Raw genomic sequence first — 15,546 nt, 5'->3', positions numbered from 1 at the left:
GTGATGCCTAAGATTAGTGCTACATTCATGTTTAATTTTAATTATTCGTTTTTCTTACCATGCCACAAAGAGCCAAGATTTTGGCTGGTGTATATCATGTTGTTCCAGGGAAATCTTTAAAGGGAATAGTGTATCTGGACTGCACATACAGAAGGAATCGTTTGGTTATATTTTACCATAACAGTCTTTTTTGACGAACCATGCACAGCTGTGAATGTATGTAAGAATAGTGGCAGCTGAAACATTTAACAAAAAAGGAGTGGGATGTAGCCACCTTTCAAAAACACGTATGAAACAGAATCTATTTCTGGATGGTCTTATTTTAGAATAGTTTTCTGTGAATCTGTAGCCCTTATTTATACTGATAATGTGCAATTGCATTCTTCATGACACTGAAGTGAAATTGTGAAGCAGTGATTATGCTAATTTAAGTATAAAAAAATACAAATATTTGTCTCTTTCTAACTCTTAAAAAAATAATCCTACTAACCCCAGGAACTTTAATATATAGAATCTGGTATATGTTTGTATTAAAGGAGAACTAATCTTACAGTATTCTTGTAGCAAGTTCGTAATTTAGTAGGTGGGCCTGAGGAAGTTACATTATACTGTATAAACTGTTAGCTGAAGTTAAAAAATAGCTAGTGCTTCAACTTCTTAATGTTCTTAGAAAGAAACCTAAGCAGCTTATTTTCTATGATAGATGTTGAAAGCGTTTGTGCCTACTGTTTATTAAGTGTTTAATTACCTGATGTATTTGAAAGCTACACTAATATAAGGCACTCAGTCTTGGGCTTGTTTTCCAGTTTTCATCTCCTGTTTATTACAGTTATGTTGCTAATTTTTCACCATTAAATACTTATGTGAAAGAAATACAAACATGTCTTGACTAGAACTGTTATAAGCAATTTGCCTAGAAAATGTGTATTTAGCCTATAATTTAGCCGTTTAATTCTATTTTTCTCCTAACCCCTACTTTGCAATTGCACCAAACTCTTACATTGGCAGGATTTCATACTCTATAGATATCTTGAATACAATTATCTGATTCAGCTTTTTGCTACTAGAGAACATGCCATTGACTAAATAAAGAATTGATTCTGTAGCAGCCATTAAAGGTCTTGGAACATGTTTACCAAAAGGCACCATGATGACCTCTAATCTTCTGCCCAGTATGGGATGTTTCATATGCCTTCAAAGACTTTTTCTCTTGCCCCTCCTACCATTTCAATTAGGTATGAATATCATTGTCCTTAAAAGACTGAACCATTGCAGCATGCTTTTAATTCTCTGCTATTTCTGATCCCTAAGACTGCAGTGTATATCAATAAAAGGTGAAAGGTAGAATCACTCACTACTAAGTATGAATCAGTTAATACCTGTTTGCACCAGTGTAAGTTCCAGCCTGTTTTTAAAATGCTTCAACCCAAATAATGCTGTGTGAGATACTGATATGAGTTGTTAAAAGTCTGATTGCAAATAAGTAAGTACAGTTTTGATTTGTGTTTGTTTTTCAGAGCCAGAGTATAAACTGCATTGAAAAGACTGAATGTCTAAGATATAACGTGAGTTCTGTGCAGATACAGGGAGATTCAGATTATTTCATCAACCATCTTGGAGTACCTGCCACGCAGTTTTCTTATGAGGACATCAGAACATCAAAGGTAGATTTTTCTCTGTTTATATCCTTACATGACAATTATGTCGTAGTGGGAAGTTATCTCCTGTAAGTGCGGTTTTTTTAGATCTTAAGAGGATTACAGCAAAGCTTTAAAGTGACTGATTTTATAGGGGCGTGGCATTCAAACAAACAGATAAATTTTTAGAGCAAATTGAAAAGATGGAGAACATGCTTTTCAAAATATTTTTATTTCCAACAGTATTATAGTTTACAAACTATCTAACCCAACTTTTCACACTGCTTTCAACACAGAGGAAACAAGATGTGTATTTTCTTCCTGTCAAGCAGAATGAGATGGCCTTCAAAATGAATATTATATCCATTTTCATACTATGGTCAAAACATGGCTCTCTAGTGTATATGTTGGTTGTAAAGATCTGTATGCTTGATTGAAGTCTTCAGATTGCTCATGTTCTTTTTCAGTCTTTTGTCCCCTGCAAGGTAAGTAGATGGAAGAGGCATGTTATGCTGTTTAGAGACCACATTGGAGTTGGACACAGATAAACTGTTACAGGAACTGTCCTTCCTCAGCCTGCAGTACTGCAGGTTGTAATTGCACCTGGACAGCTCAAACTTGCCCTCAGTTGGTCAGCTGAGGATCAGGAAGCCTGGCGTTAGTTTTTTCAAGATACAGTGGTCATGAGAAAAGGTGTGTGTTTGCTTGTAATCGTGACAGTGTATTGACTTCGTATTCTACTGATTTCTGTTCTTACACTGCACTTGTTTACATATGCTCACATCTTACTGAGTGCAAGAACAAAGCTAAAGATGAGCTGAACCGCAATGTTTTGTGGCACTGCATGCTAATACAATTCTATTTAACACATGCAAAGCAAAACAGAAATATGCCAAATACTGGAGCATTTTTGTGATGTTGTTCTTTCAAGTAAAATAGATTAAGTCAAGAACTTATATAAATAAGGAGACTTCTGTTTCTAAAAATCACTGTACCTATTTGGCAAAGTATTCTATTTCAGATTAAGCACAAGGCAAAAGCTGTAAGGAAAATGTGAAGGCAGAAGACCTAAGAGTGCAATGTTTGTGACAAGCTTGTGATCCAGTGTAAATTTCTGTTGTCACTTAGAAGCTATTCCACATAGTTTTCATTCTTGATCGGTGTATACAGAATCTGTAGAGCATGAGAAAGAATCTGCAAACTTCGGTATATCAAAATAATAAGTATTTCCCAGCAACATTTACAATATGAACACTGAAGGTTCCCCTGGCTATTGTCTGTTTCAATCCTACCAAAGTTATTCTTTGTGTTCAGTTAACTTTGCAAATGTGCACTTTTGTCTCTCAAAATGACTCAGCAATGTAATTAGAATCATAAAAGAAAGTATTTTCCTATTTGTTTAGATATAACACAGAAAAACTGATTTTTTTTGTTGAAAACTCAGCTTTTTTCCTTCTTGCAGAATCACTTCATAGATTTAAACTTGTGATAACTGTAATCTGCAGTCCTGAAGTTGATGTACTACACCTCTCAGACTGTAAGAGATCTTGACTCCATGAGATCTATTTTGTGTGAGAAATAAAGCTGCTTAGCAAACTGTGTAAATTTCTGTTGGCAAGAGGATGCATTTTTTTCCCTAAAAGTGAAGTTACACAGAATAATTAAATTTGCCTTCTTTGTTATGGTTTTGTTATCTATTGTAGTGACTATTAACAGTCCTTCGAAACATATGCTTATTGTCTCTCCTAGCTTGCTATATTCTACTAGACAAGCAATCTGGGTTTTGTTTACTGTTTATTGCAATTGTTATTTGGGAATTCTGTTTATTGTACCAAACAGGGGTGGTACTATTATAGGGCAGACAGAAATTATTCTGGGTTTAGAACTGTATTAATAAACACTGTAGGAATTTCTCTTGTGCTGGTTAATTACTGAAAATAACCTGTTGAGTTGCAGGGAAGGAGTTTTGTTTGTTTCCAAGCTGTTCAGCTTTTTGAACTATGCCTTAGCTTTGTCAGCTTCATTGCAAAACAAGATTTGGATTTTGGAAAACAGATTTCATTTTTTCCAGGTTGGTTTCCTCTGCTGTCTCTTTCACTGCTATGACCTACTCAGGAAATACTTTTCTTTGGGAATATACATTAATTGTTTATTTAATCCATCCTTCAGACAGCATGCGTAGTCACATAAAACTGATGCTATTGCACAGTCAAAAAAAAATGGTTTCACAGTAAGAAAGCCCAAGATCTGTTCCTTGTAGTCTGCCCACAGAGCAATGGTTATATAGGTCAGCTTTAGAAATGTGTTTCTTACACAGTAAGTGTAACATCAGTCCTCAAAGAGCAGGTTGTAAAAGCTTTTCATTGGCAGAAACCTGAAGAGGAAATAAGAGGAAATAAAAGATGTAAGAGGAAACATTCAGACCAGAAGAGTAAATAAAACTATCTTGTTTAAAAATTACCTACAACAGTGAGTCGCAGCCTCAGGGAGGTTAATCTGCGTGGCAAGTGCCTATGGTCAGATCTGAGCTACCAAAGTGCATTCTGTGTGTTCAGCCACCAGTAGAAAAAAACACACTGAATGAAATGCAGTTCATTTATTTACTAGTAGAAAGTATGCAGCATTTTAGTCTGCCAGTAAGAATTAAATTTGGAAGAATTTTTCAAGTGGAAAACCCCTACATTATTAATCCAATTTCCAAAGATTCTCTTGCACTTGCTGAAGAAAGCCTTCCTTTCTTCCCAGCCTCTGGTACACTGGCTTTACTTCCACATGAGGGTCGCATTAGGATTTGTAATATATTTGGAGACCAGCTGATCAGCTTTTCCTAATTGTTACAGATTCTCTTATTTTGAGGAGTCATGATATTCAAGCTAAAGATTAATTTACATCCAAGTGACCATGCAGAGACTCCAGAGAGAGAGAGAAGTAATGTTGATTTTGAATCTCAGTTTCTCTGCTACTGAAAACCCATGATTGCAAGTCTATTAGTCCTCACCTGAACGGCAAATAGTATTACAAACCTCTTCACGTAGCTTCACATCAACAGGAAAGAGCAGCAAAAAGTAAAAGAGAACTTAAATCACAGACTTGTCTCTGTTGATCTGTACTGCAAAAACAGCTAGATATCAGCAGAATTACGTGATCATATGATCATTGGTACATCAAAAATTGGAGCAAGTGAGTAAATTCTTGGTTTTTTTCATGTATGGACAATTTCTGTGCCCTTGAAAATATTAGTCATGTTTGTATGACCATCTGTTTTCAAAACCAATTAATGTTATAACAGTTACATAAATATCCTCCATAATGGTAGAAAATATATGCATCTAATAGACAAAAATATCATTTGGATATGTTAGTGTGCATCATGTTTCTTATTAGTCTTTTTGGTGTAAATTCTTCACCTGTGGTGTTTTTATTTTGTAAATAACATGACTGTAGCTCAGGTCTTGGATACCTGATTGTAAATTACGAATATCTTTGAGAACACTGGATATGGTGGTGCATGAATTCTGTTTCTATTTTGATTCTTCATAGTTCTTCTTTCTGAATGAATATACATTGATTGTGTGCCTGTGGAATAGAACATACAGCTCTATAACTTAATAGTTCATTCAGTTGGCATTCAGTTGCATGACTGACATATATGTTCTTCTATATGAAGTAACATTCACCATAGGCTCTGCTCTGCTCTTTTGAATGGTCTCTACAAAATACAGAAGTGTTAAAAGTTATTGAAACTTAACCTTTACAACCATGAAAGACTCACTATTCTAATCTGTGACCACGTTAACAGAAAGCAGTTTAAGTCACAGTGAATGCTTACTTGTCAACTGGTAATTATTTTATTTAAATGTGTGCATGTTTCAACTTCTAGTACAATTTTGGGATTTTATGAACTTTTTGAAAAGTTCTTTGGGAAAAAGAAATAATCGCTGTGAGCTAATGCTGGAGTTTGTAGCTTTATTCAGCTGTATAGATTACCTCTGCTACAGAGGCAGACCAAAATAAGTCTCCTGGGGGATCTCAGGGCAGTTTTGCCCATAACGTTTTAGCTGCAGTAGAAGCATCACCTGTTATGGAAAAGATGTAATTTAAAATGTAAGCTGTTTACACAGCTGTTGGTTATAGAGGCAGAGATTACTGAGAAGAGCTAAATGTGCCAGGATATATTTTGATAAGAGCTGCTTCTGCATGTTTCTGGTACCAGTTGTTCAAGGCTGGTGTGCTCAATTAGGGTATTATTTGTGGAGAAGGAGAGGCAGGTATGACAGGATCACTGAAACTCTGAGGCAGGCTTAAGGGCTATTTTCTGATCCTACTTCTTTAGTGGCCTCATGAGACATGGAAAGGAGAACACAGATTCTGCTATGCCAGGAATGTGTGTATCAGTACTGGGGGTATATGAAAGGGGACACATGAGTCTTCCATAGTGTTGTAGCTGCTGAGTGGGCTCACTCTCAAATAAGTTTTTGCTGATTTACTTAAAATAGATTAATGACAGTTATATGTCTTAAGGCGTACAACATGTATATGTTAAAATATAACACAGTTTTTGCAGTAGAGTGTCAAGGGTGTCTCCAGTCTTCTCCAGAAAGTTGTTTGGCATAAATCCTACCTTTCATTTTTACACTACATAACATAAAATATCCAGTGGGACTAACAGCATAGTTTGGAAAATATTGTGCTGTTTCCTGTCCCTAGCGATAGTTTTACTTGGAATTTCAGATGTTTATCTATATCTCCTCTTTTAACATTCTTATTTTTCTTCTGTCTTTCTTTAAGCTTTACTCATTTTTATATAAGCATTATCCCATATAATTTTCCCTCTGCTTGGTGGAGCACTTTATGAGGAACTGTAGTTTCCTCTACTGGATTCAATATTTTAATTTAAAGGCCGTACACTTCACTAGGGCACAGTGGAAAGTAGTTATTAAAAGACTTGTAGTAATGGACTTCTTCACTAAAGAGAAAATAACCACCCCTGTAGTTGCAAGTTAATTCATTTTGATTATGTCTTTCTTAGCACAGTTTAAAGCACAGTTGCTGAAGTACTGGAATGTAAGTAAATCACAGAGACTGAGACAAATAGCTTTGCTGCGGCTGCCTGATGTTTGGGTAAAAGAGAAAATATAATCTCGGTTTGCCATGGTTTCAGTTAGAGATTTGATTGTTTCCTGAGTACTGTAAATCAAACTACATTAAAGTTCTTACCATTTTGAAGCTGTCCTGCAAACTTAAGCTGGTATAGGAGTATTTTGAGCTTTTTTTCAAGATGGAAATAACTGTTGCTATGCATTTCTGTGTCACTGCACTCAACAAATTCATGAGGAATCCAATTCTTTATACTATAGCTATATGATTTCCTATATTATCTGCATATTACTTATCCTTCTCAATGCATCCTATGACATAATGATTCTTATCTTGGCATCTTGGCTTGTATCAGAAACGGCGTGACCAGCAGGTCCAGGGAGGTTATTCTCCCTCTGTACTCGGCACTGGTGAGACCGCTCCTTGAATCCTGTGTTCAGTTCTGGGCCCCTCACCACAAGAAGGATGTTGAGGCTCTGGAGCGAGTCCAGAGAAGAGCAACAAAGCTGGTGAGGGGGCTGGAGAACAGGTCTTATGAGGAATGGCTGAGAGAGCTGGAGTTGTTTAGTCTGGAGAAGAGGAGGCTGTAGAGTTGCTCTCTACAACTACCTGAAAGGAGGTTGTAGAGAGGAGGGTGCTGGCCTCTTCTCCCAAGTGACGGGGTACAGACAAGAGGGAATGGCCTCAAGCTCCACCAGGGGAGATTTAGGCTGAACATTAGGAAAAAATTCTTCACAGAAAGGGTCGTTGGGCACTGGCAGAGGCTGCCCAGGGAGGTGGTTGAGTCACCTTCCCTGGAGGTGTTTAAGACACGGGTGGATGAGGTGCTAAGGGGCATGGTTTAGTGTTTGATAGGAATGGTTGGACTCGATGATCGGTGGGTCTCTTCCAACCTAGTTATTCTATGATTCTATGATTATCTGATAACACAGAATCTTAAATCCCTTCTGTGATAATGTGGTAGGTTACATCAATGATAGTATTATAATTTTGTTTTGAGAAAAAACAAGTTCCTGCTCATTATTTAAAAAAAAAAACAACCACTCTCTTTTTTTTTGTTATTTTTTGATGGACACTTATTTAGCATGAACTATTTTATGGTAACTGTCCAAGTTTGGTTATGCAGGGCTTACAGAACATTGACTTTTACACCTAGACAATAAAAGTTGTTTTCCCTATCTTCATTCAACTTAAGTACAGGCAAGAAGTATAAAAATTACCTATCACATTACTCACAGGCTAGACCAAGACAGTGTAATACCATGGACCGCTAAGCTAATTTAGAAGAAAAGTGAAAAGCAGTTTCTTTATAGAAGGCATTTGTATGTAATATATGTAGAAGAGTTTAGAATTTTGACAGTTTGAGATTGTATCCTCTTTAGACAGAATGCATAATGATTTTTATTTCTGTTGAAATATGCATAACTTTTTGAAGGTAACTTTCAAGTTTCATTAGGGCCCTTAAAAGTGATTTTCACCTACACTGGTGTAAAACAGGCGCAACTAAATCTTATCTCCTCAATGAATGAGGCTTCTCAGTCGTTTTTACTATCTGCCTCTGCTCCCTCTCTTCCCCTCTGTCCTGCCCTCATTTATTCCTTTATTATCACTCTTTGGGGAAACTGCAGTTTCTTGATTTCACTATTTACATGCTTAGGCTGACATATCATGTGCTTCTTTCAAAAGAAATCAAAAGCTTTCCAAGTTTTCTTTGTCGTGAGAAGGAAATAGAGCAGTTGTCCTTGATGGAAAGAACTTAGGGTCTAGTTTACTGAAAAATAATTCCCACGTTGCAAAATATTTTTATCTCTTTTATGTGCTTGTACTAGTGTAGAGAGAGGGCTTAGGCAGTACAGAGTGCTCTTCAGTGTAACTGGCTTGTGGCTTTTTAAAAGTAATTGTGGAATTGGTGTTTATACCATTTTTTTTTCTGGGTGGGAACGGTGCTGAAGGTAAGCTGTGGGTTTCTCTTGTCAATGATGAGCACCATTTTAATCCAGTGTTATTGGGACCTTCAGGTACTGTTTAATTTCTTGGGGGGGGAGGGTAAGCTTTTGAATTGAACATAAAAATTCATAAAATCAGTGTGGTATGGGGGGAAGTTTTGGGTGCTGGCTGTGTGTAAATGGTCAGGAATCTATCCAGTCAGCCAGACTGGCCATGCTGGGACTTTGCCACAGATGTCTATGTCCCACACATGACTGGGAGATTCTGTTCCCTATCATTATTGATTCACTGATGTACTGAGTTGGTTCCAGTTATGACCTTGGCATAATGTTTATGTTTTTTAATTTTATTTCAGTGTCAGTGTCTAAATAATTAACCTCTGTGAGGAGTTTAATTTAATGTAAGTGGAATTTATAGAAAGCGTTTGGAGGGATTTTTTATTTTCAAATTTGCAGGTACTTTATCAATTATTGTATCATCCGTAATTCACTAGCATAGTTGATGGCCACTGGCATGAGTAGCTACATTGATTACTATTATAAACCCCAGCACACAGTTTCTTAGATTTCGCAAAACATGCAATGAAAATAAAGTTAATTTCTGCCTACCAGTGAGCTATTACCATTTCTCAAACTGCCAGAATTTGCTAAAGCTATTGGTTTTTTTAAAGAACAGCTATCTGTGTCTCTGCTACAGAATGGACTGTGTATGTCATCAAAGCTTAAACCAGTAAACAATTTGCAGACTCCAGAAGGACAGATAATCCCCAGTGACAGACACAACCTCAGTCTTCTAACTACAATGTCTGAGCTGCAACTTATCTAGGGGTATAACATTCCTAAGTAACATGTATTGTAATGTGAAGTGGCTGGATGGACGTATTGTGAACAAACTTTGATAACTGTCGCACCAATGTACCTTCTCTCTTAGCAAAGTTCTCTTCAAGCAATATTTATATAGATAACACACAAACACACACGCACTTTATACTTATATGTTTATATACATACTCTCAAAGTGGTATTGTGGAAGGCAGCAAAGTCTGTGGTAATTTTGTCACCAAATTCTGAGTAAAGTGAGAAATTTAACTCCACGAACATGACCTTGTACCTATGTGTATACCTAGGACAAACACAAGTTGTCTAATACATATCTTTTATTGAGAACCATTTTTGTATCACTAATGTAGTTCACTCATCAAGTAGTTATAGTGCTTAAAATAAATGAATTTTTGTGTTCTGAAGTGTCAGGTCTCTATATTCCTAATGCAGTTTTCTCAACATTTTGCATCACATAATTAATGTCACTGTTATTTCATATCCAGATCATTTTTTCCTTTACTTCCAGTATGTCTTCCAGTCCCTTTCCAGGCAGAAAGGAATTAGTTTCTATTTTGAGATTTTTGACGAACTACGTGGATGACCTATGATTGATCATGCTACTATGGTAAATTGTATGCTGTTTTTCTTCTGTTATTTTTTTTATGTCCTCCAGGAATAATTTTTTTTATCAAGAACATCAATTAGAAGCCATTTTCCTTGAAAGATTGGAGTAGACCATACACAAAGATGTGGTGTTTACTGCAGCCCTAGCTGCTCATATATGTAAATATCCTTAGAAAAGAAGGTAGCTTTTCCATCTAAAAATATGGTCTGTATTGCTCCCCTCTTTCACTGCTTTACTCCTTTTCCTGTTTCTCCCTGGCATATCTTAAATTTTTTAAGGAAATACAGATCTGATAGCTGCCCATGGGGAGCTGCCCATGGGAGCATGTGTGGAAGATTCAAAGTACTAGTGTGCTTAGAATACCAGAGAATACCAAAAATTCTTCACAGGGGAGCAAATGTGTGTCAGCCTCAGAATGGCAGGTTGCTTGGGAACGTAGGATTTCTTTTTTCTAAACTTTCTCTGTAAAGTTTAGTGCTGTTGCATTTGCTACTGGTAGATTTTAGCGAGACTTCATGGTCAACAAGGTATAGCAAAGGGATTTGGATGTTTCAAGGTGAAGAAAGAGGTTTAATTTTCATTCATGGACAAGTGATGAACTGCCAGCCTACTTGTGAAGGTAGATCCAAACCACAGCTGCTTGTGCATCTTACCTTTTTCACTTATGGGCTATATTGTCTTTGTAATAGTTATACTTTTATTTATTTGTACTATACTTCTTGTCACCAACATGTTTTTTCTGTCCGTCCTCAGCATAAATTAGTGCTTTTTAATTTCTCAGTACATTCAGGGTTACTTAATGTAATGTCGCCAGTAATACATTAATGCATTAGTCCATCTGTTCACTTGGATGCTAAATTAGTTGAATTTGGTAGTGGGAGCATGCTGAAACTGTTGAGGTTAATGACTCAGTGTTTTACGAGACAGAATACATTTGATGTTCAATTGATTGCTTGAGTTATTTTATTGAATAATATGAATATTTAACTACTTAATTGCATGGAAAAGCTTCTTTGTTATTCCACTAATGTTAGTGAAACTGATGACAAGCTCATCAGTTGGGTGTATTACTTTTGTCCAAAAAAAGCTGTTCAGTCTCACAAATCCTAGTGTTTTGATGTCCCAAACATTCCACAGGGTCAATGGGATATGGGAAAACATGTAAGAAATTTGCTTTGATATTGCTTCTGTTTGATAGCCTACTGAAGCATCTAGTTTCTGAAAACATGTATTGCCTAAGGATAGAAGGTATTGAATTACCTGTCCTCCCTGCAGAAGCAAATGGCATATTGCGTTCAGGATAACATTTTATCACTGTTATTCTGATAGGCTAAATTCATAGAATCATAGAATCACCAGGTTGGAAGAGACCCACCGGATCATCGAGTCCAACCATTCCTATCACAGAATCACAGAATAACCAGGTTGGAAAAGACCCACCGGATCACCGAGTCCAACCGTTCCTACCAAACACTAAACCATATCCCTCAGCACCTCGTCCACCCGTGCCTTAAACACCTCCAGGGAAGGTGACTCAACCACCTCCCTGGGCAGCCTGTTCCAGTGCCCAATGACCCTTTCTGTAAAGAATTTTTTCCTAACGTCTAGCCTAAACCTCCCCTGTCGGAGCTTGAGGCCATTCCCTCTTGTCCTGTCCCCTGTCACTTGGGAGAAGAGGCCAGCACCCTCCTCTCTACAACGTCCTTTCAGGTAGTTGTAGAGAGCAATGAGGTCACCCCTCAGCCTCCTCTTCTCCAGGCTAAACACCCCCAGCTCTCTCAGCCGCTCCTCATAAGGCCTGTTCTCCAGCCCTTTCACCAGCTTTGTTGCTCTTCTCTGTACTCTCTCCAGAGCCTCAACATCCTTCTTGTGGTGAGGGGCCCAGAACTGAACACAGTATTCGAGGAGCGGTCTCACCAGTGCCGAGTACAGAGGGAGGATAACCTCCCTGGACCTGCTGGTCACGCCGTTTCTGATACAAGCCAAGATGCCATTGGCCTTCTTGGCCACCTGGGCACACTGCTGGCTCATATTCAGTCGGCTGTCAACCAACACCCCCAGGTCCCTCTCCTCCAGGCAGCTTTCTAGACAGACTTCTCCTAGTCTGTAGCACTGCATGGGGTTGTTGTGCCCCAAGTGCAGGACCCGGCATTTGGCCTTGTTAAACCTCATGCCATTGGAGTCAGCCCAGCGGTCCAGCCTGTTCAGATCCCTTTGCAGAGCCTCCCGACCCTCCAGCAGATCGACACTTCCACCCAGCTTAGTGTCATCCGCAAACTTGCTAAGGGTGCATTCGATGCCTTCATCCAGGTCATTGATGAAGACATTGAACAGGGCTGGACCCAGCACTGAGCCCTGGGGAACCCCACTTGTCACTGGCCTCCAGCTGGATTTCACACCATTTACCACCACTCTCTGGGCCCGGCCATCCAACCAGTTTTCCACCCAGGAGAGTGTGCGCCTGTCCAGCCCAGAGGCTGACAGTTTCTCAAGCAGAACGCTGTGAGAAACTGTGTCAAAGGCTTTGCTGAAGTCCAGGAAGACCACATCCACAGCCTTTCCCTCATCCAGTAGCCGGGTCACTTTGTCATAGAAGGCGATCAGGTTAGTCTGGCAAGACCTGCCTTTTGTGAACCCATGTTGACTGGGCCTGATCACCCGGTTCTCTTGCATGTGCTTCATGATAGCACTCAAGATCACCTGTTCCATGACTTTCCCTGGCACTGAGGTCAGACTGACAGGCCTGTAGTTTCCTGGGTCCTCCCTGCGGCCCTTTTTGTAGATGGGCACAACATCAGCCAGCCTCCAGTCCAGTGGGACTTCCCCAGTCTTCCAGGACTGTTGGAAGATGATGGAAAGGGGTTTGGCCAGCACATCCGCCAGCTCCTTCAGTACCCTAGGGTGAATCCCGTCCAGCCCCATAGACTTGTGACTGTCCAGTCGGGCTAGCAAGGCTCTGACCACCTCCTCTTGGATCATGGGAGCCTCATTTTGCTCCTCTAGCTCCTGGGTTTGTACACAGGCGGAACGACCCTCCTTACGACTAAAGACTGAGGCAAAGAAGGCATTAAGTACCTCAGCCTTTTCCTCATCCCCTGTTACTGTTGTCCCTTCTGTGTCCAATAGGGACTGTATGGTCTCCCTAGTCCGCCTTTTATTATTTATATATTTGTAGAAAGATTTTTTGTTATCTTTCACTGACTTGGCCAATCCAATTTCTAGCTGAGCCTTAGCCCTTCTGATTTTTTCCCTACACAATCTCACTTCCCTCCTGTAGTCCACCCAAGAGGCCTGTCCCTTCTTCCAGAGGCCATAAACATTTCTTTTCTTCTTGATATCCCTCAAGATCTCTCTATTCAACCAAGCTGGCTTTCTCCCCTGCCGGCTTTTTTTCCGGACCACGGGGATGGCTTTCTCCTGAGCTGCTAGGACCACCCCTTTGAAGAGCTCCCAGCCCTCCTGGGCTCCCTTGCCCTTGAGTACTGTCTCCCATGAGACTTCACCAACCAGCCTGCTGAAGAGATCAAAGTCTGCCCTCTGGAAATTTAATGTTACCGTCTTGCTAACCACTCTCTTCACTTCACCTAGAACAGAAAATTTTATAATCTCATGGTCGCTTAGTCCTAGGCGTCCACCTACCGCCACATCCCCTACAAGGCCTTCTCTGTTCACCAACAGGAGGTCCAGGAGGGCACCTTCCCTGGTTGGTTCATTCACCAACTGTGCAAGGAAGTTATCTCCCACGCACTCCAGGAACCTCCTAGACTGCTTCCTTTCTGCTGTGTTGTACACCCAGCAGATATCAGGCAGATTGAAGTCTCCCACCAGAACGAGAGGCATCGATCTAGAGATTAACCCCAGCTGTTTATAGAAGAGCTCATCAGCTGCTTCTCCTTGGTTGGGTGGTCTGTAACAGACTCCCATCACAAAATCTACCTTCTGGTGGGCTCCTCTGATTTTGACCCACAGGCACTCAACCTCCTCATCTCCACAATCCATCTCAGTGATGTCCAAGTCCTCCCTTACAAAGAGGGCTACCCCACCTCCTCTCCTACCCTTCCTGTCCCGCCTGAAAAGCTTATACCCCACCATAGTCGTACTCCAGTTATATGAGTCGTCCCACCACGTTTCCGTGATGGCAACAACATCATAGGCCCCTTGCCCTATGACAGCTTCCAGCTCTTCCTTCTTATTTCCCATGCTGCGTGCATTGGTGTAAATGCACTTCAGCTGAGCTGCCGAGCCTTCAGCCCTCCTAGAGGGAACAGGGTTCGTTCCCAACTGCCTGGTAACTGGATCAGTTGACACCAGAGTGCCTGCATCTCCCTTAACACCCCGAGGTGTGTTCTCCCCCACTTTTTGTGCGGTGAGGTACTGGTGGTCCTCGCCCGCGCACCCTCTCCCAATCACCAATTCCCCACATCCAGGCTCATTCCTGTCTAGCCTGGGCTCAACCCCCTCCCCCTTCACATCTAGTTTAAAGCTCGATTTATGAGCTTGGCTAGGTTTCTGGCAAGGGCTTTAGCCCCCCTAGGAGACCCATGTGTCCCGCCCTTAGCGAGAAAGCCTGGGGGTGCATGAGCTCCCCCATGATCAAAAAAACCAAAGCCCCTCTCCTCGCACCAGGCTCGGAGCCAGGTATTAATCGAATTCTTCCTCCTGGCTTCCCCCTCCTCTCTATTTAGCATTGGGATGGAGCAGAATACTACTTGTGCCCCAGAGCCCTCCATCACTTTCCCAATTGCCCTGAAGCCATTCTTGATGGCTTTGGCCTTTTTGTTTGTTAGGTCATCATTACCAGTTTGGACTACTATCAAAGGATAGTAGTCCGTCTCGTGAACCAGGGAAGGAAGTTTTCTAGCTACCTCCTTCCCTGATGCACCTGGCAAGCAGCAGACCTCTCTGTGGAGCGGGTCCGGTCTGCAGATGGGTCCCTCCGTTCCTTTTAGGAGGGAGTCCCCTACAACAAATACTAAACAATGTCCCTCAGCACCTCGTCCACCCGTGCCTTAAACCCCTCCAGGGAAGGTGACAATTCAAAAGGACCTTTAAATGCCCCTTCCAACCCAAACTGTTCTATGATTCTGTGATTTCCTAGAAAGAGAAAACTCAGCCTACTAGTGAGATGGAGAGGTATGCACTCCCCTTTGCAGGAGTATTACTTGCATTTTTATGGGCCTTTATTAGTAAGAAATCCTATATGCCATACATGAATGCCTGCTGTTATTCCACTGATTCCATTTAACTCACACATTAGAGAACTGCACCTTCACTCTACTATGGTTTTGCTACGTAATCCACTTTTTCAGTAAATCTGTTTAAAAATCTGCCTCAGTCTGTAGCACCCTCACAAACTAAAAGTATTCCAAGTAGGTGATGATAAACCATATTTTAGTCTACAAGACATCCTTTTCCCTTT

The 15,546-nt window shown here is 40.4% G+C and overlaps 1 protein-coding gene across 4 annotated transcripts in view; it reads left to right on the top strand.

Moving 5' to 3' along the window:
- Positions 1–15,546, top strand: part of NAALADL2 (N-acetylated alpha-linked acidic dipeptidase like 2) — a 416,888-nt gene that overhangs the window by 336,682 nt on the left and 64,660 nt on the right. For all 4 annotated transcript variants that reach the window (XM_069864505.1, XM_069864506.1, XM_069864504.1 and 1 more), the window contains exon 10: positions 1,518–1,664. In XM_069864505.1, coding sequence (XP_069720606.1) covers positions 1,518–1,664 — 147 coding nt within the window. The remainder of the gene's footprint in view (positions 1–1,517; positions 1,665–15,546) is intronic.

Source organism: Phaenicophaeus curvirostris, chromosome 10 (genome assembly GCF_032191515.1).
Source record: "Phaenicophaeus curvirostris isolate KB17595 chromosome 10, BPBGC_Pcur_1.0, whole genome shotgun sequence".
NCBI lineage: Eukaryota > Metazoa > Chordata > Aves > Cuculiformes > Cuculidae > Phaenicophaeus > Phaenicophaeus curvirostris.
This window is presented reverse-complemented; position numbering and strand designations above follow the sequence as displayed.